This window comes from Chanos chanos, chromosome 6, assembly GCF_902362185.1.
Source record: "Chanos chanos chromosome 6, fChaCha1.1, whole genome shotgun sequence".
NCBI lineage: Eukaryota > Metazoa > Chordata > Actinopteri > Gonorynchiformes > Chanidae > Chanos > Chanos chanos.
The window spans coordinates 17,909,956-17,934,051 of NC_044500.1; the positions used below are offsets into that span (position 1 = coordinate 17,909,956).

A 24,096-nucleotide genomic window follows, 5' to 3' on the forward strand; every position below is an offset into this window, starting at 1 on the left:
TTCCTCATGAAGGCCAGCAGCTCTTTGGCTGCTGCACAGAATTCACTGTTTTCTAATGAAGAATGAGTGGATATGTGACCTTGACATTAACAAGGTCTGTGTGCGAGAGACTGCTTTTTTCACTGGTGTAAACTATATGAAGTGGTTTGTTTGAAGTCTCAGAGAGAGGGTCATTATCATGTTTAATTAAACAAATGTTTGTTATGATGTATCAGTAGCACGAAACAAGTTCGCGAGGACTAAATGAACTCCGAGAGCGTTTGTGGAGTTATATGAAGCACCCGGAGGCTGTTTCACACTGGTGAAATTTGTTGTGTCATTACCACGATGTAGAACTTGTTATGTTCATTAACACCCATGCAATATGATACACATGCTGTGTCCTAAGTTACTGCTTTAGACGCTGAGTCCTCATCTCGACACAGATTTGATTATTGAACGGACTTCTTTTTTTACTAAGGTCTGTCATTTCTGTGACAAGTTAGACATCCACGTTTATCATAAAAGGTGTGATTCTTATCTGTGGAGTCCGCACCTCAGCACTCAGAAAAGGACACTGTTGTACTGTGTCATAAGGGTTATCATCTGAAAAACAAGACGCTGTCAGACTATTTTGTAATGACTGCGTCTTGAAAAGCGCAATAACTTTTTAACACAGCTGCTTATTCCTTTGTCTAAATTTACTTGAATTATCCAGAACTTAAGTATGCGTAACACATGTAACTGTGCCGATAGAAGGACATCAGTCTGTTTCCAAGACAACCGCATTGGCTCCCCATGATGTTGGAGCTTATTGAAGGAACAAAAAAAAAACCCCTTCAGTGTTGTTCAAACAGGAATCTGGTTCAGTGCTGTTTATTAACATTGTTTGACAAAACCCGCTGGTCATGAAATCCGAAGAGATTATTGTCACATTAAACGTCCGTTTTACACAAGGTCACGATCTCATTGGATTAGACCAGTATTGTCTGCGTGTTTGTTAATTTGTAATGGTATTTGTGTAGGATTACTGTGTCTGTGTGCAATTTTTTTTTTTATTGCATGTATCAATATACGCGTCATACTCCAACGATTTGCATAATTACAATGTAATGGAATATTGCATTATTTTTAAACAAGGCAATGAAAGCACCGAAGATTAAATTATCTTTACACAGCTTCCTCAAACTTTTCCACACTGGAGCCACGCAGATCTCGCTCATCTGAGGTTAATCGCATCTTCTAAACCCACATATCCTCTTTCATCATCGTAGTGAAAGCTGATACACAAAGAGAGCATCATAAAGATCATTTTTAATCAACGGATTTTAAGTCTCATTCTTTGTTCATCCTTTTACGAATTCATCCTTACTTTATGATTTTTTTTTTTTTTTAATGAGAAGAAGGTCTGGTCTTTCTCTTGCCTTTATGCAGTTCTTCTTTTTTGTGTTTTAACTGGTGGGAGGGGGGGGGATCAGATTCATTTTTGTATTATTTACGAGTTTGACTGTAAGGACATTTCTAGCTAAAGCCTCCACCAGTCACTGCCCCTACAGTGTTAAATTGATTTTTCTTCATGGTTCAAACCAAATCTGAACTATAAACACGCCGTTCTGCAGCTTCTCATTCTTTAAACATCACTGTCTTTGATATTCTTTGTTTTTATTCAGTTTTGTTTTTTATGTGTGGGTGACTTTAATTGAACTTAATTTCTACAATTTCTGTTTGAATTTCTGTAGCATTTCTAAAATGAGACAGCACAGCATGACCAACATAGCTTTATAACATCGCTTATATATATATATATATATATATATATACACACACTTTTTTTTTCTCTTTATTTATTGTTGCCGTTTTGTTTTTTTCCATTTGCATTTGTATCATCTTGCTTGAAGAAAAATCAAGTGTAAATTTAGCACCTGTGAAAACTTTCAATGAATGAGATGTGATGTGTTAGATATGAAATCATTAAGAAATGATTTCTTAAATGTCAAGATGTTTGAAATATTTTCAACCGCTTTTAAACACTCAAGAAGACGGCAGTCTAAAATCTCCGGCAGCATTTGTCATTAAGATTATTCAGTAACACTTCATTTTACAGTCCGCTAATTACTAGGTATTTACTAGAAAATGAGATGGTAATAAAAATACAGTTATTAGGAAAGTGCCAAAAAATGGATAGGAAGTACTAAATAATTTCCTGGGAAGTACATGGAAACCTACTAGTAAACTAGATGGTAACAAAATATAATTATTTGGAAAGTACCTAATAGAAATGTATAGTAAGTACTAAGTTATTATCTAGGAAGTACATGGAAACCTACTAGGAAACTATAGATAGTTAGGGTTTGGGTCGGGGTTGTTGCCATCTAGTTTCCTAGTAGGTTTCCGTGTACTTACTTACTTACTTCTATGTACTTACTTGTAAAATAAAGAGTTACCGATTATCCATACACCCACAAAGTCTGTGTGTATGTGTATATGTGTTTATACATGTGTGGTACTGTTACAGAAACCTTGCTGTTTAATTCTGATCTGAGATCTGCCTCTTTTGCTTTCGTAGTGGCCTTACAGCTGCCGGAGGGACTGCAGATGTTTGCCTGTGTGATCGCTGACATCATTGAGAGGTATGTGCACACCCTCCTTCACCTGACAGACTCCTCACTCTCCACCCTCACTGGGGGGATTTCAAACCTGTTAGGCTGACCTGAGCTCATTTGAATAGGGCGGGTGAAGTCTGGGATGGTTCCAGACGGAAGGTCCAGAACACGCTCGTCCTTCAAATGGAGGCCAGAGAGTGTAAATATCGGTTTCAGAGGGGGGAATTGGGATTTTTTTTTTTTTGTGCTGACGGCATCCAGACAGCTCCCGCTCTTCGGGTTGAGGTCTCAACGTGAAATCAAGGCCCGGAGTCGGAAAGTTTGTGGGTGCGTTCGCAGCAGAGTTGCGGTTTACCATCGCTCGACAGAACTCGAAGCTTGAAGGCACAGTGTGAGCTTGAGTGGGAGAGTTTCGACTTTATTTAGGTTATTAGAAATCCAGCCTCTATCTGTCTTTGATAAGTTGAGGCCAAAAAGTGAAAGTGAGTGTCGCCACAGCAACCCGTTGGTCATTAAATGTGCAAGTGTTATCATAATTCTCCCTGCCGCGGTCCTGCATCTGGAGCACAGCAGAAAATTAGACAGGATCGCTAATGCCAATAGAGCCATCACCATCTCATTCGTTAACAGCTTGAGGAGGGCAAAACCATTTTTCTTCTTAATTACAGCTTATTATCGTCCATACAGATCTCGTTATATATATGCACTATATCATACACGCACACACACACACATACACACACACACACACACACACACACACACTGTTTTGAACCAGAAAAAAAAAGGCTACAACTTCCACGGCTAATGTTGTTTGACACAGGCTAATATTGGCCTTGTCCAGCGTAAACCGAGCAATGAAAAATGCAGCACTGTTAAATCTAGTACACATCGACAATATGCTTTCAGCCCTTCAGGGAGGAAGATGTATCTGTGTGTGAGTGTGTGTGTGTGTGTGTGTGTGTGTGTGTGTGTGTGTGTGTGTGTGTGAGTGTGCGTGCGTGCGTGCGTGCGGCGTGCGTGCGTGTGCTTGTGTTTGTGCTTGTGTGTGTGCGTGTGAGTCGGAGGAGTGTGTGCCTATGCGAGGTTTTTTGCTGCTGGTATTGTTAGTCGTCGCTATCTTCTCATTAATCATTCCGTTCCTTTCTTTCCCTCTCACGGGATTTCCAATCCCTCCTGTTCTTATGAAGAACATTCCGGCATTCCACAGCATAAGCAGATTCTTCTCTGAATGTCTGTTCAATACTAATGAGGTTGGCACGCTGGAGAAAAAAAAAAAAAAAAGCTTCTTAGATGGATGTCACTGATGGATCAGTTTAGCCTCAGGTTTGAAGCCAAATAGTCACAGGAAGAAACTACACAACATTTTCACTAACCAGAAATAAATCTGTGCAAAAAGCCATGAGCATGTCAGGATCCCATGCTTACCTGCCAGTGAAGTGACTTGAATCAGGATAATCGTATAAGACAGACAGAAACAGGAGAGAAAATGAACCGCATAGAAAAACGGGCAAATTATCATGTTTCTAACTTGTTTTTGAATGTTTACCTGTTTGTGCTGAAGCATATGAGTGGAGCTCATTTGTGTCTGGCAGGTGTGTGTGCATATAAGACACTGTAACTATGCTATAATCTACTCTGCCTTTTCCCCTCTCTCTTCTCTCAGACCTCTCTGCTCAAATCATCTGCTCCATTCATTTCACTCCATTCTTATTTCTTCACCCTCTTGGCTTTTTCTCTCCATCTCTCTTCTAGTGCCACGCCTCCTCCATTTCCTTTAATCTTTCCATCCCTAACTATTCTTTTCTCTCCCTTGCACTCTGTCTCTCTCTCCCTCCCCCTCACATGCACACACACACACACACATACACACTGACTTGCTCTTGCTCTTTCTCTCTCTCTCTCTCTCTCTCTCTCTCTCTCTCTCTCTCTGAGTGACTGTATCCAGCCTTACTGTGTTTGATAAACTTGCTCTTATCAGCATGCGGCGCTGTGATCAATTTTGAGTGATGCCGTTCTCCGGCGTCTGGGCTTAACATTGGCAACATTCTCATTCCAAGCCTTTCCTAAATGCTTCTAACGAGAGCAATTACAAGACCACTAATTACTTTCCATAAGCTCCCCTCTCTCCTCCCCACGCCCCCACACCTCTCTAATCCTTAACACCCCCCCTCCCCCTTACTCCGTCCTCTCAACTCACTTTTTCCGTCTCTCTCTCTCTCTCATCTCCTGATCACACCCCTGTGTTTCATTGAACAGATATACCAAAGATAGTTCCCCAAGCTAACGTCTGGGCTTCTAATACGCTGATTAGAACAATTTTAGCATGTCCAGAGATTTTTGACTCATACTGCAAGATGAATGTGGCCAGTGATAGGTAAACATGCATTTTAAAGGCCAGTCGTCCACAGCTGTGGCTTCTGGATATGCTAATACTTAAGGGTGTAACGGTTCTGAAACGGAGACCGAAACCGCGATACAAACGTCCACGGTCTCGTGTCGCGGTTCTGGAAAACGCTGCCAACTGCTGCAGGTGCAGCCTGTTCAGCTCTCATTACGTTACTAATGTAACAAAACTCATTTTTCATTTCACAGTTAACATTATAACACATGTACGTCATTAAATTATTATTCTATTTAAAGTTATGTCAGTTTGTATATTTTGTGTTAGGGGTATAACGGTACACATATTTGGTGCAGGATGTTCGGTTTGGTGCGCTTTGTGATCCGAGTGAATATAGTCTACCTGTAACCACGCACATTACGCGCATAACTTTTTTATGCTCTGATGGTCAGTCGACCGAAATGTCAGTGAATAAAGTGATACTTGACAAGATACAGTGTGCCCTCTCTTCTACATTTCTGTATGCGGAACTAAAATTAAAAACCTGGTTTCCTCTCCGATTCCATAATGGAGCCGTAACATAGCAACTGAATTAGCACATGTTAAATGACGCAGCCTCGTAAGTATGGCAACCATAAAGCCAGAGCTTCAGGACCCTCCTGTATTCTTAAGGTCCTCTGTTTGGGAACATTTCAGTTTTCCAGTGAACTACAGTAGCAATAGGCAAAGGCAAGTGGATAAGACAAAGCCAGCATGCTGGCATTGTTAAACTGAAATCGGGTATGTTGCTGGCAGTACGTCAAAGATGATCTCATTTGAGACGGCATCGTCCAAATGTGAATATTACCGGTACAAGGAAAAAACAGAGTGGAGAGCAAACTGGAAATTATGGGCAGTCAGTTTGCCATTGTTTACAAGTTTGTGTAAGTTTATAAGTTTACAAATAAATTCATATTAAATGACAGGATATTTCATGTTTTGCATGTCTTTTTTCACTGTACCAAAACCGTCCTGAACCGTGACTTCAAAACCGAGGTGCGTACCGAACCTTGGCGTTGGCATATTGTAACACCCCTATTAATACTTTAAACATGTCCCCAAGGCTTTGGCCAGTGGCTGAAAGACATTTGTCTGCTATAAATAGCAGTGAAGGTCTTGACTGCTTTTGAAGTCATGTACTCACATTCAGTGTTGTTTGCACTGATAAATGTTTGGGAACAACAAGACATAAACCAACGATGTATTGCATCTCTTGTATAGATTATTGGTTGTCCAGTGTTATTTCTGATGGCTGAATTCTTTGATATTGGGAATATTCTCACAAATCAAAAAGGTAGAATTAAAAAAAAAAACAAAGAGAGTAGAATTTACAAAAAAGACAAACCCACTCATCAAAAAGAGAGTAGAATTTACAAAAAAGAAAACCCACACATCAAAAAGAGAGTAGAATTTAAAAAAAAAAGACAAACCCACTCATCAAAAAGAGAGTGGAATTAAAAAAAAGGAAAAACACCCTAATCAAAAAGAGAGTAGAATTTTTTTTTTTTAAAAAAAGGAAAAACCCACACATCAAAAAGAGAGTAGAATTTAAAAAAAAGACAAACCCACTCATCAAAAAGAGAGTGGAATTAAAAAAAAGGAAAAACAACCTAATCAAAAAGAGAGTAGAATTTTTTTTTTTTTTAAAAAAAAGGAAAAACTCACACATCAAAAAGAGAGTAGAAATTTATTTTAAAAAATGGAAAAAACCCAAAGATCAAAAAGAGAGTACAATTTTTTTTTTTAAAAAAAGGGAAAAAACCCACACATCAAAAAGAGAGTAAAATTTTTTTAAAAAAGGGGGAAAAAACCACACGTCAAAAAGAGAGTAGAATTTTAAAAAAAGGAAAAACACCCTCATCAAAAAGAGAATAGAATTTAAAAAAAAGGAAAAACCCACACATCAAAAAGAGAGTAGAATAAAAAAAGAAAAACCCACACATTAAAAAGAGAGTAGAATTTTTTTTTAAAAAAGGGAAAAAACCCACACATCAAAAAGAGAGTAGAATTTTTTTTTAAAAAGGGGGTAAAAAACCCACACATCAAAAAGAGAGTAGAATTTAAAACACACACAGACACACACACACATCAAAAAGAGAGTGGAATTAAGAAAAACACACATACACACATCAAAAAGAGAGTAGAATTAAAAAAAACACACACATTCTGTTGCACACATTATAGATGGCACATTTAAAACCACTGTGATAGGTCGGTTCTAGCTGTTCTAATGCACATCAAAGCAAGCGGACAAACCAACGCACCGGCCTTCGTGCTCTGATGAAAGACAGACTTAATCAATTGGTCACCGGTGTATCACGCAATTGTGAGTTTACTTAGGGTCATGGTGCCTTTGAATGTGGACAATGTCCAGTATTGCTTCAGATAAAACCTCTCAGCAGCAGGCACTGAAGAGATTCAAGGGATAGACAGAGAGATTGTGAGAGAGAAGGAGAGAGAGTGAGTGAATGTGTAAGAGAGAGAGAGCGAGAGAGAGAGAGAGATAAGTGGGAGGCTTGGTTCATTGTATAATCTCTACCAGGAAAAAAAAATGTATTTGACCGGCTCTCACCTCTCTTGCGCTATGTGCACTTATTTGAGGGTTTTGTTGGATACTGTGGCCTAGGGAAGGCATGTGACGTGTGTAATGTGATGAGTGGCAGCGGACGAGGTTCAGGTCGGGCGTGTGCGCCAGCATCGGTAGGTTGGCAGCGGGGAAAGCTGGCTACAGCGTAAGGAGATAGAACAGGATGAGTTTTTAAGTCGTGATATGAGCAAGCTGCTTATATTCACAGCTTAGCTCGAGTTAATACACACCACGCGTGCACACACACACACACACACACACACACACACACAGATATTACACATTCCTGCAGAGAGAGAGAAATAAACACCAACATGACACATTCCTATAGAGAAAGTGAGAGAGATTCATACATGTACTGTATATTCATGTACATTCACAGACATGCAGGAAGGGTAAATGAATGAGAGAGAGAGAGAGAGAGAAAAACACCTTCATGATCCACACCAAAGTCAAAGATATGGCAAAAGCTCATTTTTCTCCTCATCACGGATGGAGAACTCCTCCACAGGGGCAGGGAGGTGCACTCCTCATGAGAGATGCGTATGTGTATGCAGGAGACTGAGACTAAAGCAGTAATATAACAGCCATGCTCTGACATCTGAGTGTGGGCATTAGGTTCCCACAATACACACTCACACCAACTAATGGAGAATGACCCCTTGTGTAGAATAGTAGCAGCTCTCACCACTCAATATAACAGAATATTACACACACACAGACACACACAGAGTGTGAGTGAGAGAACGTATGCACTGACATGCACACAGTGGCAAAAAGCACGCTGAACCACAACACGTTTTTTTTCTTCTTATTGATAAACCTCTTGCCTCAGCAAATACACACACACACATACTCATATTATCCTGGTAGGGACAGAGGAATGCTATGAATGATACACAATACACCCATACCTAGCTTCATAATGTTGCGAGCCTATGTAACAAAAAGCTTTTTGTGTTGATATTTTATACTTCATATCTCATCAATTTGTCTTCTAGTCATTTTTTGTATAATTTTGAAGAATGGCGTTAAATTATTAGTTTCAAGCCTGTTACACATCCTGGTTTTTCTCCTGTTAACAGAGAATGCAGTGATACTGTTTTTTCTCCTGTTAACAGAGAATGCAGTGATACTGTTTTTTCTCCTGTTAACAGAGAATGCAGTGACACTTGTTTTTCTCCTGTTAACAGAGAATGCAGTGACACTGGTTTTTCTCCTGTTAACAGAGAATGCAGTGACACTGGTTTTTCTCCTGTTAACAGAGAATGCAGTGACACTGGTTTTTCTCCTGTTAACAGAGAATGCAGTGATACTGTTTTTTCTCCTGTTAACAGAGAATGCAGTGACACTGGTTTTTCTCCTATTAACAGAGAATACAGTGATACTGTTTTTTCTCCTGTTAACAGAGAATGCAGTTACACTGGTTTTTTTCCTGTTAACAAAGAATGCAGTGACACTGGTTTTTCTCCTGTTAACAGAGAATGCAGTGATACTGGTTTTGACAAGCCGCCATATGTCTCCATGGCTCTAATGCAGTGACAGCTGTTTTACCACAGCCAACAATACTTGTATGAACTTCATTCAATGTTTACCTGCTAATGGGGCAAACCTCTTAAAGTCAGTCCCCTAGTTTAAAACCCTATGAGGACAGAGAGAGCAGGGAAACATTCTCAGTGACACTCATTTCTCCTAGAGGAAAGAAATGCAGTCTCCATGAAAAAAACCTGCATCAAACATACAAATCTTGTCAATTTTATATCACCTGCAGCTGCAGATTGCAATTTTATATAACTGCAGTTAAAGAAAAAAGGCTAAAACATGGACCATATTCAGTTTCATGCCACTAAATGGAAATAGCCGACTGTATTTTTCACCATCCTGTTGAAAATGGCATGTGTTCAAAAGCTTTGATCTGCATTTTGCTCTGATTTTTTAATGTCTGAGGAAACACTTTTTTTTCTAACGTGGTTTCTATCACTAATGAGAAGGAGATAATTACTGTTGTTTTTTGTGTGTATGAAACCTTTGGGGCAAGGCTACCTGTGCAGTGGTTCAGTAACCATAATAACAGAAAGGGGCATCAGGTGAAGGACAGGTATGCGGTCCTGTGTGTTTATCCGCACCATCACTGCCCTGTGCCCTGTGCACATGCCCACATAATCTCGCTCAGATACAGCCAAGTCCAAGTAAGAGCTTTGTTGCCTCTGTGCGAAGCCTTCTGTTATAGTGGCCAGGTTTTTTGAATCATCGGTGCTGGTGCCGGCGCCGGCCCACGGACCCCTGGGGTAAATGTCAGCCCGGTCACCGTGGAAACTTCTCTTTGGGGCTCACGCATCTCCTCTCTACTCACATTCTCACAGCTGAGCTGTAGGTAGCAGGAGCCGGGGTGCAGATGTCTGTGTGTCTCTGTATGTGTGTGTGTTTGTGTGTGTCTCAGCCGTCTGTCCTCAGTTCTTACATAAGAATCTCACACTGGGCAGAAAGAGAGAAACACAAACCTACAGCTTCTGGGAGCACTGTGTGCTGCTGTCTGACTAATTAGCTCTTCCTCAGCTATCTACGTGCCCGGAGTGATGCTCTGTGTGTGTGTGTGTGTGCGTGTGTGTGCGTGTGCATGCGTGCGTGTGGTGACGGGACCAGAACCAGCCCACCAAGTCACAGCATCTGCTGTTCCAACCCAATCGTCAGAGAAATAGCTGACGTGCGAGGGGCGCATACTGAAATCAGTCGTATGAATACTGCAATCTTTTTTTTTTTTTCTCACTCAACTTACCAAAACCCTGAATTTCTGCATAAATTTCTCAAGTGTCCCAGACCAATTATATGACCCTTGACTGGCCGCAGTATTTCTGTCTCACGTTAATCCCCGGTTGCTTTTGTTCGTTTTCACGTGTGCTAACATCCCTTTCACATCATAAAGGATGTCGCACGTTCCCTCAAACTCTTATCTCAACTTTTAATAAGTGAGAGGCCACCCTAGCGACCCCAGTCACGTCAGCAGATAACTGTGATTCTATTACTATAAGGTCCATTCAGAGAGACGGTGGGAATGAATCGGACAGCAGGTCCGATTCAGAAGAGCTAGCTACTGTGCCACGTCCTGAGAGAGAGGTGTTTCGGCAGGACGGAGATGATGCGGTCCTGTCCCTCAGGGTGATAAAGTGTCAGAGCTATTTTAAGATCAACTGCAAGACTCACACGTCAACAGCAGGGCCGAAAACAGGAGGTGTGTAAAAAAGAGAAAAAAAAAACCAACTCATAACTTTGCTCAGTCCGTTAACTTTACCTTTGTCACTCCCAGTTTACCACAATCTCCAGGTGTTTCATAACCACAATGGGAATTTGCTTAATATAGACAAAATTGGGGGGGGGGGGGGGGGGGGGGTTCCCCTAACAATGTCTGTGGTGTTTACACTTTGCAGGTAAAACTTTGTCAAAAAACAGATGTGCAGTCTGTTCCCCTATTGTTTTGGCAGCAAACAGGTGTCTAAATAAAAAACAATCAATGAAAAGCAACAGCGGAGGGGAGTAGGAAAAAAAAGAGAAAAAACAGTTTAAACAGGAATTGCATTCAAGACGACGCGTTTAAACTCATCATTGCAGCCAGGGATGATGCTGATGCTTATGGAATGTTCTAGAACACTCTGTTCCTAAACGTCTCTCAAGGTCAAGACCTTGAAGACATATAGAATGTTTCAGGAATTCGTGCTGAATACTGACCATTGGTCAGTTCAGTTATTATTCCAGTCTCAGTAGAGTCTGGTAAACCGCGTCTTGCTTCTCTTTCAGCCCTAACTCTCTTTCTTTCTCTCTCTCTCTTTTTCTCTCTCTCTCCATTATGGGGCTTAATGTTTACTTGTAAAGTGAAATATTACTGTTATCGTTAGAAAGACAATTCATGAGAACCAGCTAATTACACAGAGAGTCCAGCTCTCCAGCAAAGCCGGCAGCCTCCCAGTCCATATCGATTATTTATGAGATCGTAAAACGGACATATTCACTCCTCTGCAGAACTGTGTGTTTGTGCGATAAGAAAAAAAAAAGGGGGGGGGGAATCGGGAGGGAGGCATAGCCCAGGCTCCGTGTCTTTCCCTCAAGGTTGCTGATGTGCAGACCGGCCCGTTTCAGGTGAGAAGGGCTTAGTAGCTAATAATGAAAAATTGTATTTTTGTTCTAACGGAAGTTTCCACGGTCACTCAGTCACATGAAATATAGTCAGGTTCTGTTCATCACTTTCACGCAGACGGAGAGGTACTTTCTATTCAGAAACTTTCCACCCTTATCGTGATAGATATGACATGTGTATATATTATCATATATACATATTGTAATATCATCATTTGCATTATTTTGTTTTTTTCCTCATGTTTCCTTTCTTGGTGAACATGGCCTCAGACAAAACTCTTCATTTCTAAACTTTACATTGTCTTATTTCATTCCAAATATAACAAAAACAAAAAAAAACGAACAAAAACAAAGCCCCGACTGATTCCATCACCGTATCACTGGGACAGTTGGAGACTTATGTCTTCCTTGTTCAGACCTTACATATCTAAGAAGCATTTTGATGCTGGTGCATTCTGGTGTGCTGTCACCTTACGAGAAAAGGCTTCTGGGATTTCAGTCCCAGTGATCTTTAACTCTCTGCTGTTTAAACAACTCTGCTTTGATTAAACTACATACTCCCAACAGCATCATTCAAAACACAGACCTGGTTTACATATCTTGAATTTAAGTTAGCTGGTATCATTTGAAAGTATCAATTCTTGTAAGGTAGGGTTGTCAAGGTAACATTCAAAAACACTTGGGTTCTTTATCTCTTACCCTGACTCTCACTGAAGTGGCTTGAAAGGGTCCAATCCATTGAATACCTACTAATAAACCTTGACGTGAATGGTTACAGAGGAACATGGGGTACATCATGGACATGCATACAATTTCTCACTTAATCTGATATGAAAGAAGGAAACTTCGTCGTCTCCTGATAAATTTGTCTGATGAACTTTAAGATGTCTTCCTTTTAAACTGTGGACCAAGATGTTTTCAGAGGCGAAAGGTTTGGTGCCCGGGTGAGTTTTCTGGTCAATGAAAAACATTTTTAAAATTACACCACTCCCTCCCTCCACTCCATTTAGGAGCATTGTTCCACGCACAGTTTGAGACTTGTTCAGTATGAAAGAGAGAAATGTACAAACACATGTTGTTTACATCACAACAAGCCGGTGAGGATATCCTTTTAAGCAAGTTGAATGGAAAGCCCCCTGGTTCAAGTGGACGATTTTCTGGATTTGAGAAGATGTGAGAGCTAATCACAAGCATTCTTTCAGTGAAACTATCCTCTGTGGGTTAATTATTGTGCTTTCAAAACAGAGTAAAAAAGATGCAGTTAGAGGAGTGGACGACCTTCGTTTGTGTCAAGCATTAGCACAAGGTAGTGAAAGAAAAAAAAGAGGGAAAACAAAAGTGTACATTTGGATAACAGATCTGTTGATATGGTCTGAGATAAGACTTAGGTATTTGGATGTGGCTAAGACAATGATGTTTGACTGAAGGAGTGACAAATTAGAAAAAGCATGAAAGCCATTCAAGGTGAAGGAATGAGCAAAATGGAGTAAGTCTGTATAAAAAGATGAGGAGATTTGTGTGATAAAGAAGACGGACAAGAACAGAGAGGAAACGATAGATTTGAGAGAGAAAGCCAACATAGAAGGAGGCGGAGACAGTGAGTGGACTTTTGAAAGTATGTATTTAAACAGCTCTGGAAGATGTGTTATGTGTTTAGCCTTTAAGGTGTCTTTATGATTTTTCATGTTGAAGGGAAGCACACTTCCATTACATTACTTAGGCCTGACTGTCACTGAATTACTTTGGAGCTAACCGATTTCTGTCAGGGGCCTCGTTCCTGTTGACAGAATCAGGGCAGTGAGAGGGTTACCGACACGGACCAGAGACTCTATCCAGCTCCACTTGGGGGGGGGGGGGTTAAATCCGGGGTCTTTAACTCACGACCCCATTTGCCCTATTTGTTTGACACAAACCTTTGTAGAATCCAACAGGTCCGTGGCCCCATATCTGTACCACTGCCTCTTCGCCACTTAAGTTTGAGCAGAGTTAAAACCCTAACTATACAAAGTAAAAAGAAAAATAACGTCACCACTACTTTGTCGTGACGACGGGTCCACGACCGCCCTGAGCTCCTCCGCGTATGTCACATCAACATACGAATCTCTCTGACCGCAGCAGGTTCGGTTTTCTTTTTCTCTTCCCCCCCCCCCCCCCCCCCCCTTTTTTTTTTTTTCTTCAGAACTGCATCTCCCACTCTGGGGGGAAAAAAGAGCGGAGTAAAGGCAGAGATTTACATAGTAGCTGTAGCCACCGGAGGCTGACCACATGCAAGGGCAAACAGACAAGACTCACCAAAGCCGAACCAACGGTAATGATCTGGTTCTGGAGGGAGTTTAGGGATTATCTAATGGTATTAGAGAAAACATCTGTCCCACAATCACGCCATGGTCCTCGCACACGGCCGTGTTTACCTGACTTATCGCTATCACGCGTTCAGTGACAGCAGAGTTTACAATTTCATTTCCATATGCTTGTTTTTTGTTTTTTTTTCTCTTTTCTTCTGTTCCCTCATCTTCTGTTGTGAGAGACACAGACATGAGAATGTTTAAGACTCTGGGATGAGAGAAAATGGGAGATGGTGTGAAAGAGAAACAAGGAAGTTGAGAGCTTTTTAATCCTCTAACATTGTGCTCCTCTTCTTTTTTTGGTGGTTTTTTTTTTTTTTTTTTTTTTTGGAGTCGCAAAGTATTTTGTCAGGGTATTTTCTCTGTTCTCTGTGTGCAAAGCAGATTACAGATATCAGATTTGTTATTTTTTTCAAACCCTAGAGGGACCAGCTCATCTACTCAATACACACATACCACACACACACACAGACACACACACAGCGCTGCTATCAGGACTTGTCTCTTACTCTAGAATTCTATTTCTCTCTTCACCCCTCTCTCTCTTTCTGTCGTTCAGTCCTTCTTTTTTTGCCCTTTTTTCCGACACATCTCTCTCTCGTTTCCATTCCTTGTTTCATCTCCCCATCATCGCCATTTCTGATGCTCTCTTCACAGACTTTCATTTTGCTCTGATCCATCTTTCCTCTCTTTTCCCCTTCTCTCTCCCTCTCACTCACTCACTCACTCTCTCTCCCTCTGTCTCTCTTGCTCTCTCCTTTAACTCAATTCCCTTAAAGAGGAAATAATGAGGATTTCTCTTTGCGGAGTTTGCCCTGATATCCAGGGAAGTGCCTCTTCCTCGCTGGCAATATTTTCTCTCTCTCTCCGGTTCCCCGGCAGGGGCCTGTCTCAGAGCCACAGGACGGATGGCAGCCTTGCAACTGAAATGGAATGAAATGAAATATGATCCATCAGCAGGTGCACAGGCTAAATATTTCACACCTCTAACTTGATTTGGTGTGTGCCGTGAGTGATGCATGGAGTTTAGTGAGCCTGGTGTGTGCATGTGTGTGTGTGTGTTGACAGGGATTTGAACAACCGAAAACACAGGTTGCTATCTTTTAAAATACTTATAATACGATAATAAACTGGAATGTTGTGATGGCTTCTGCAAGCTATAGAACTAGTTAGAATCACGTTGCAGTAACCACACATCACAGAACCAACCGGGATCCAGTTCCATATGATTTAAAAAAAAAAAAAGTCATTATGTTGGTCTGTCTCAGCACCTGTGGTTCTTCCATCAGGTCAGTGTGAGCCTGGCTATTGTTAAATTCACACACTCACCCCTCTGAAAAAAAAAAGAAAGAAAGAAAGTCTTGTTTCTTATTAGCCCTCTGCTTCAGGTAGTGCTCATTAGAGAAGTCTTGCACAATTGCAACACCTCCAAATAACCTCCAAACCCACAATGTGAGTTTTGTGGTGGGATAGATTCGTAAGGGAGGGCCGTGGGACACAGGAGTCTTCGGTAGTTGTTTCCTGATAGCGCCCCCGATCCCCTGATTAATGAGGTTTGGTAAACATTGGGGTGATTGGACCAGACATGGCAGTAGAAATCTCCCTGTGGGGGCTACGACTGGTCTTAGGAGAAGTAAAAAAGCCTGAGCTGAAATAGGCTTCTGTTGGATTTTTCACCAGAATAGGAGTGCTCTCTAAATGTGTGTCTCTTTCACACAGGCACACGCACAGACACAGACACACTCACACACACATTCACAGTTTCAATGAGACATCAGTACGTGCTGGTGCACAGCTGGGAGATTAGAATATTTTTGCCTTTCATAAATCACCTTGACAGCAATAGACTTTTATTACAACTAAACGGCTGATATTCCGAGACTTAAGACTTTATGTGTTGCTTTATGGAAGGCTAATGTGTTGTTGTTTTTGATACGTTGCTCAAAACAGAGAGAAAGGTCTAACCTGATTTTCTCCTCCTGTTAACGTGGGCTTTGCTATTTTTAAGTGGTTTGGAGGGTTTAAGGGTTTGACAGAAGTGGGAAAGCCAGAGAGGCTGGGTACAGGGGGACATGTCTCTGACTGGAGGCTCTTGTCACCGATCTAATATTAGTCTTTGAGTTAACTGAGCACAGAGACAGTTGTGCTGTGAAACACACACACACACATATATATATATATTTTATTGAGACACAGTAGAGAGCACAATGTTGAATTGCCCAAGGCCCAGTGTCCTCAGCTCTGACTGTCAAACTGACATAGTGTGTACCTTCCTCAGTCTGTGTGTGTGTGTGTGTGTGTGTGTGTGTGCGCGCTATAGTCTGTTACACTGGACCTAGATAAAATGATTTCTAGTGTTCAATTTTTTCGATAACTAAACTGATTACATTATATTTTACGTTACGTTACATTACATTGCGATGTATGAAGTTTTGATATTTTGATGGAGTTATGCATAAAATTTGCGCTTCATTTCCCCAATCAGCACACTTTCAAGATATCAGGAATGACAATTGTGTTTGCGTTAACTGCCACATTAACGTCAGTTTTAACTCAACGTGGTGTAGGACCTGTTACACGATTTGGTACAAAGCTGCTGTGATTGAATACCTGCAGTCCGTCAATTTTGGTTTCTCTGATGCGTTCACAAACACTGGAGGCTTTGAGCCCTCATCTCCCATGCTGCGCTTTGATGAAAACCCCTGTCAAACGCAAGCAAAGATTTCATCTCTGTGAGACGAAGGAAACAGCTTGAAATGTATGCGGTTTCTCTCCCTCTCTCTCTTTCTCGCACACACAAACAGACACGTACACACAACAGCCCGAAGTCACGCGCTGAGACTGTGACAGAGAACTCAGCCCCATCCTGCACGTGAAAAAAGATCATGTTGACGAACGGTGATAGATCTAACTCAGTGGCCACTGCAGCTCCGGTGCAGCACTGCACACCGTTTGTGCGTGCACGGCACACGGAGCATGGAGTGAGCACCATACTCACAGGATAGCGTTTGTAAGCGTCTCTCCCAAAATCATGCATGGCGTGCCTGTGCATGTGAGCACAGTCGTCGTGTTTGGCGCTCGAGCTGGCTGCTAAAGAAATACTAATTAACGTGCGCTGCTATTGAGATCACAGGCTTTTTCACCATCTTAATCGCATCTTAATGACATTTCGTCTCTGATGTTTCCGCCGAGGAGCCAGATAACGAGAGAGACAGAGGAAGAGAGAATGAGAGAGAGAGAGTTAGAGAGAGAAAGAGAGTGAGTGTATTTGGGCCCAACGCTTAGCGGAGCGAAGCCAGAGGCTCCCCTTACTGTAAACACGAGATGAACTCTCATATGCTCTGAGGCTGTAGACCTGCGGGGAGTTGAACGGATTAAGTCGCACTCTTAGCTGTAATTACACCACCGGTCCCAGGTACCCAGCCCTATCTCTTACGAACCAGATTAATCTGACTTTTAGACTAATGCTAATATAGTTCGCTAGGCTACTTGGACCGTGAATCGTTAATCGGATATTTTGAGTAAAATACGAAGAACGTTCACGTTATTTTAGGGATTAGACATAGCAATCACTGTGTAGTTTTATTTATTTATTTATTTATTTGCAGACACTGCGCAAATGTGGTCGTTGCTCGTCCTCAGTATTGCTAGAGCTAATGTCTCCTCGAGCATCTCTCAGTATTACCTCAATCGATTGTGTAACGGTCATGCTTAACGGCATTGAGTCTTTTAAGACGATCTCCCCGGTGTCAGACACACACACACACACACACAGAGCAAACTTACAGAAGAAGTAGGACGTTGGTGAGAGCAAGGATAAGCGAATCAAATCTACCAAAGCAAATATTTATTTACCAGATGAGTTCTCATCTGTCTCCTTCAACGGTACGAGGCTCAGCTGGGCTGCCACGTATTTCACAGGAGAATAACTACGGACGGGTCGGGGGGGCATTATATTTTCATAAGAATGCCAATAGCATATGCAGAAAAATGTCTAGCTGAACAGTTGCATAGCTCAGAGGGAGAGAGAGAGATGGCAGACAGAAAGAAAAGGGCAGCGTTAAAACAGAGAGACAAGTGGAGGGAGAAAAAAGAAAAGAGCAGTGAGATTGGCACAGAGAGAATGAATGACCCTGAAGAGAGAGAGACAGACAGAGAGAACAGGGCAGTAGCAGACAAACAACTAGAGTGAACATGTCAAAGGCTGGTAGATTAATATAGAGAGAGAAAGAATGGCAGAAACAGGCAGAGAGATCTGCTGAGAGAGAGAAAGAGAGAGCATTGTACAGACAGGAAGATTATGAGAATATTGTAGATAAAGAAGGTGTGGTACAGCCAGATAGAGACAGGAAGAGAGGGCAGAGTCAGAGGAGGGCACACAGAGAAGGACACAAGGCTAAGGAGAGAGAGAGTGAGAGAGAGAACTAGAGCATTGAGCAAGAAGAGTGGAGAAATGAGACAATGGTGTACACAGTGCAGGGGACATGACCTAACCAGAGAGAGAGAGACAAAGGTGTGTGTAAGCGTGCAGCCAAATGGGGTGTCTGTGTGTGTAGAACGTTGTTGAGTTATTGGCCAGACGTGTCAGATGGAGGTGCAAAACAGCTATCTGTGTATGTGCGTGTGCGTGTGTGTGTGTGTTCTATTAATAAAACGTGTCCTCAATGCATCGGGTCTCAGACAGACAACAAACCGCCCTACAGCTCCTCACTCTGATGGATCTCACACATTCTCTCCTTTTTTACTCACCGCCTGTGTTTACACCTCACTGTCGTTTGGCTACCAGGGTCCTTCATCTCAGCGTCCTCAGTTTAAAGTGTTAATAGCTAAGGGCCCCTGCGTGATCAAACAAACACACACACACACACACACACATACATATATATACACACATCTACCGAGGAATGTTCAATGAGCCCACTCTAAGTCATATGTCTGGAAGTGCTATGCAGTATCTGCACTCATGACAGAAATGTTTCTGTCTTTATGTTCCTTAGCCTTTGGAGTGAGAATTTAGCTCCAATAACGGTCTGAGGGTTGTAATACCATTAAGTATCTGTCAAGCATCAAACGATGCTTCTACTAGCAACATGTAAATGATTTGAATGCTGTCTTGAATTTAGTTTTTGATGTGTTTGGGTTTTTTAGAATCCTCTCTGAATGTCTTGTGGAGTCTCCCAAATGTCTTGTAGTTCACAGAAAGCTTCAGTTTTGTTACTCAACTGAGATAAAGGCAGTTTGCCTTTAGCTACACTTTTTTTTGTAGCTCTGAGGGAAAACTTTGGCTGCTGTTTTTAGCCACTCTTCTTTGTAAGTACTGTTGAAAACTATGACACTTCCAGTCCTATGCTTGCCTTTTGGGGTCAGTAAATGTACTGTCTTCTCTCCATCAACAGCTTAGCTCTGTCTCGGCCTGTGAAGAGTCACTGAGATCTGATCTAATGACTGTGGAGTTAACGGCTGTAGCGTTAGCATCCCTCTACCTTTAGGCTGTGCTATGATTTGGTTTATCAGGAAGAGTGGGCTTCTGTTGGGCTGGAAAGACAGTGTGTGTTTTATCACAGAAGTGATCAGAGTCTGTTTGTGTGTGCGGGCGTCTGTGTGTGTGTGCGCGTGCGTGAGTGGGTGTGGTGTGTGTGTGTGTGTGTGTGAGTGTAATATAGGTGTTATGTATTGACGTTCAGACAGTAGCTGGGAAGAGAGGTGTTGTTTTATTGATTAAGCAGGCTGTGTGTGTGTATGCGTGTTTCGGCAGGTTCACGGAGGCTGACACACTCGTCATGGGAGACGTTACGTACGGGGCCTGCTGTGTGGACGATTTCACTGCCAGAGCCTTGGGAGCGGACTTCATGGTCCACTATGGACACAGCTGCCTCAGTGAGTCTCTCTCTCTCTTTCTCTCTCTCTCTCTCTCTCTTGCACACACACACACACACACACGTGTGTGACATGTTCCTACACAAAGTAATTAACAATTACTGTAATTAACACAAATGCTTAGTCATGACCAATGTACACTCACACACACACACATACACTCTATTTGCACCCAAGCTAGCTGATAATTACCATAATTAACACAAATGCTTAATAATGACCGGCAATACACACTCGCAGTCACACACAGATGTTTGGACAGCTTCCCCACATGTACTCAAACGCTGTCTGTTTTCATACATGCCAGTTCTTAAACCGTCACACATCATAGAAGCTTACTTTTACTGCTTGCAACAAACATAATCTGTTTGTTAAGACTAAGATAAAATATGACACATTTATCTGTCACCTACCCTTCTCGCTCTCCATCTCTGAGTTCATTCAAGTCAAACTCATTACTGAATGAAGTCCCTTCCATGTAAGGCCCTTAAGGCAGTCAGAGAAAACTCAAACCATGGGGCAGTGGAGCCTGGTGAAGGACTGGAGTCTGCAGACTGTAAATTTCTCTGCATTGAGTGTGTGGCTGAGCTGTCCAGTAGCTCAGTGTGCGGACCATTGAGGGCCAGGCAAGTTGGGGTGGGGGGAGGGGTCAGCCAACCTTTAGCAGGTATAGTGGCACATTTTCTCACAAGATCAACTGGAGAACATGCGTTAAGGTCACGCTTTGATAAGCCTTAGCTGGATTTGGAGACAATCCCACCCCCACCACTCACACACATGCACGCCCGCACGCACACACACACATACATATTGTCCTTCTGTTCTGCAACACACACAGAGAGGAAATGTTAAATCGATAATTCCGATATTTTCCTTGGCAGAACAACCTCACCTCACCCAAATACCAGAACTGACCAAGAGAATGTTAATGCAAGAGAGCAGTGCCTTCTGGCAGCTCCTTTTCCTGCCAACACACACACACACACACACACAAATGCACCGTTTAACATTCACTGACTGATTAATGAATTGACTTCCACATGTATATGTGTGTATGTGAATAATATATTTTAATGTATTTATGTAATCTGTAAATAATGTATTTTAGTTCACATATGCAATTCATGGCGTATCTATGTAAGTCTGCACATTCATATGTAACAGTAACTCTTGTAACATTTAACATATAGCTTAATGCTAATGGAGCAAAGACTCAAGCAAATGACAAAATACGGTTTTCTGGAACTAAACTTACTCCAGACTTCGGCTAACAAGCATTCTTGGTTCTGGGGGCTCAGTTCAAACCGGTGCAAAACTTTACAAGGTAACACTCCACATCATAACTGACTGTCACATGGGTCTGTTGTCATGTTGTTAAATGATCTAAGGAGCTGTGCAGCACAATACAACCAGCCGTTTCACAGAGGTTAGTTGAAAATCCAACCTAAGCAAGCCCATTATCAGGTGACAGACTCACATTTGTGGTGACAGATGCTCGTTTTCTCCGTTTGTACCATTCGATTCTGTTATAGTGCTTTTTCATTGTTATATTTATGTCTGTTAGTGGATTTAAACAGTTTTAAACATTTATTTTATGATCTATTGAACTTGTTTTTGTAATTTATTTTCTTTCGGTCATTTATTTTACCACGACTTAACAGTAAAACTCCCCAAGGGGCGAACCGCGGTCCTTTGTAACATACATCAACTCTTTAGAAACTCCGACAAGAAAAGCCATCAGCAAAAAACAGTGAAAAATGTGAGTCCCCTGGAACATTTTACGACTGTTCCAGGGGAAGACTTTTTGCAGTAGACTCGATTATAAACTGAAATGTATTATTATGGCTCCTTCCGAGCGCTTTGAATTCAAGAACCATTTGTATCACGTTTTTTTTTATAGGGCCAAGCTGGAATGGAACATTTTACAAACCTCTTCGCTTTAGCACTAGGTCCTGTGGAGAACACAGGAAAAAGGAAGCACCAGAGATTGTTTTTGACCTTTCCCTCCAACCTACGTGCTCCTCTCCCTACATGCCCAGACCAGGGGCACCAAATTTGGTGGAAGACACTGACACTACCTTAGCCAAATTCAAAAATCTGAGGGTTTAAAATCTGAGGCCTTAGTTGGCACACTTCATGTTTTCAAGCCGACCTCTGTTTTATCTAGACCTGTGTCCTTTTTTTAGTCGTGACTCTTAATAAAAATGACAGGCCTTTCGAAAGGAAAAAATTGCAGCTTGGCAGTTGTCTGTACTAGCATCCGTTCATTTTTAACAATATTGTACCATGTGTTGCTGGTCCCACTCATTTTCTTGACTTTCTCTTGATCTTTTCTGTCTTTTTGGCTTAAATTTGAACAAGGTAGTTACAAAACATATTGTTTCTGATCACTTGAGTATAATATGTGATTTATGGATTTGTCTAGCCGTCAGGCACAGAAATATACTGTTTGCTCTTTTTCTTTTTTTTTTGTGAACTGATGTATGCTTGTAGAAATTCCATCAGTCTTTTTGGGTGACTAAGCAGTGACTGTCCAGATAGTAGACTGACAACTTGATGAAAAACTTAAATGAATTATGCCTGTCCAAGCTGGACAGACTCGCTCCTATAAAAACAAGATGAAAGAGTCTCCGCAGGACACTGATTCGATCAGAGATTATATGTTCCTTAAAAAGGGAGTGGAGAAAGGCGGAACAGAAATGGAGAGTTTCCAAATTAAACATTCATTACAGTCTCTTGATGGATCTCATGCTTCAATTTAATAGAGCAGTAAAAGAGGCAAAAACACACTACTTTTCAAAGTACATTTCTGGAAATTTGCCCGATCAGAGAATGCATTTTTTAATGCTGTTGACATTATTGTCAGAACCTCTTCCAAATGCAGATGAATTCAGGATTCTTCAGGACTTTTGTGGCAAGTCCATGTCTTTATCTGTTAAGTAAGCTGAGATGTCTTCACCTAGACTGGGTGAAAATCTTATTTAGTGTGTGATGGGTGAGTTTAGCCTTTTTTTCCTTTAAGCTTGGATCCACTGTAGATCCTCTGGATACAGAGACACGCATGAGGACTTCTAGCGACAGTACAGATACTCTTCTCTCCAGATTACTTACGGAGGTGACTGAAACTGTCAACCCTGATACACTCGCCATCATTAATGGCTCTCCAGAGAATACCTCTGTTCCTTAGTATTCCAGAGGTGCTTCGGTTGATCCTGTTTTGAAGAAACCTGATCTTGACCCTGTCACCTTTAATAGTTTTTGGTCAATCTCCAAATTGCCATTTCTATTAATGTTTCTTGAGAAAGTAATGTCAAAGTGCTCAGTGGCTTTCATGAATACAAATAACCTGTTTGTGAAATTTCTGTCAGGTTTTCGCTAAGGAAGTGGCAAAGGTACTGCTTTACTGTCAGTAACTAACCAGCTCCTTTAAATGCAAAACCAGGTGCTTGCTCTGTCTCAGTTCTTTTAGATCTTCGAGCTGCTTTTTAAAACTGTAAATCATTCTATAACTACTGGCTGCCTTAGTGACTGGGTGGGTATTAGGGAGCAGCGCCTCTAACTGGTTTCAGTCCTATCTCTAGATAGTTCTCATTTTGCTTTGATGAGGTTCTGTCCTCCCCTGCCCCCATTATATCTGGTGTCCCTCAGGGGTCTATTTTGGGTCCGGTTTTGTTTGTATTCATTTATTTTCTACCTCTGGCTATATCACACAAAACAATATTTTCTTTCATTTCCTTGCAGCTGACACACTTGTCAAGCAAAGTTAGCGTATGGGGCAGGCTAGCAACTCCTCATAACTGCCTCAGTGGAAAATTGTCGGACGGCCCAAAACTTTTCTGTACTTGAACAATGATAAGAGTGAAGTTTTAATTGTCAGTCCTTAGCACTAGCCTGAGCTCATCTCTTCTAAACTTGGTTCTCTCAGATATACTGTTAAACCTTTCTCTTGAAACCTTTAGGTCATTTTTGCTTTTAGATAGAGCTGTTTAATCGTGTTTCCACCACTTGAAAAATGGATAGCAAAGATTAGGTCTTTTTTTTTTTTTAATTTCACTGTGACTCACTTCAACTATTGTAACTTTCTGTTTCCTGTATGAGCTCTATTTTATGTCCTGCTAGTTCAAAATTCAACAGCAAAGAGTTCTTTTAAAGATTTGAAATCATCTTCCCTCGAAATATATTTCTGAGTTGCTA

The 24,096-nt window shown here is 41.5% G+C and overlaps 1 protein-coding gene across 1 annotated transcript in view; it reads left to right on the plus strand.

The window, feature by feature from the left end:
- Positions 1–24,096, plus strand: part of dph1 (diphthamide biosynthesis 1) — a 49,790-nt gene that overhangs the window by 7,144 nt on the left and 18,550 nt on the right. Inside the window, exons 3-4 of the mRNA XM_030777739.1 lie at positions 2,546–2,609; positions 19,781–19,902. Of these exons, the coding sequence (XP_030633599.1) occupies positions 2,546–2,609; positions 19,781–19,902 (186 nt within the window). The remainder of the gene's footprint in view (positions 1–2,545; positions 2,610–19,780; positions 19,903–24,096) is intronic.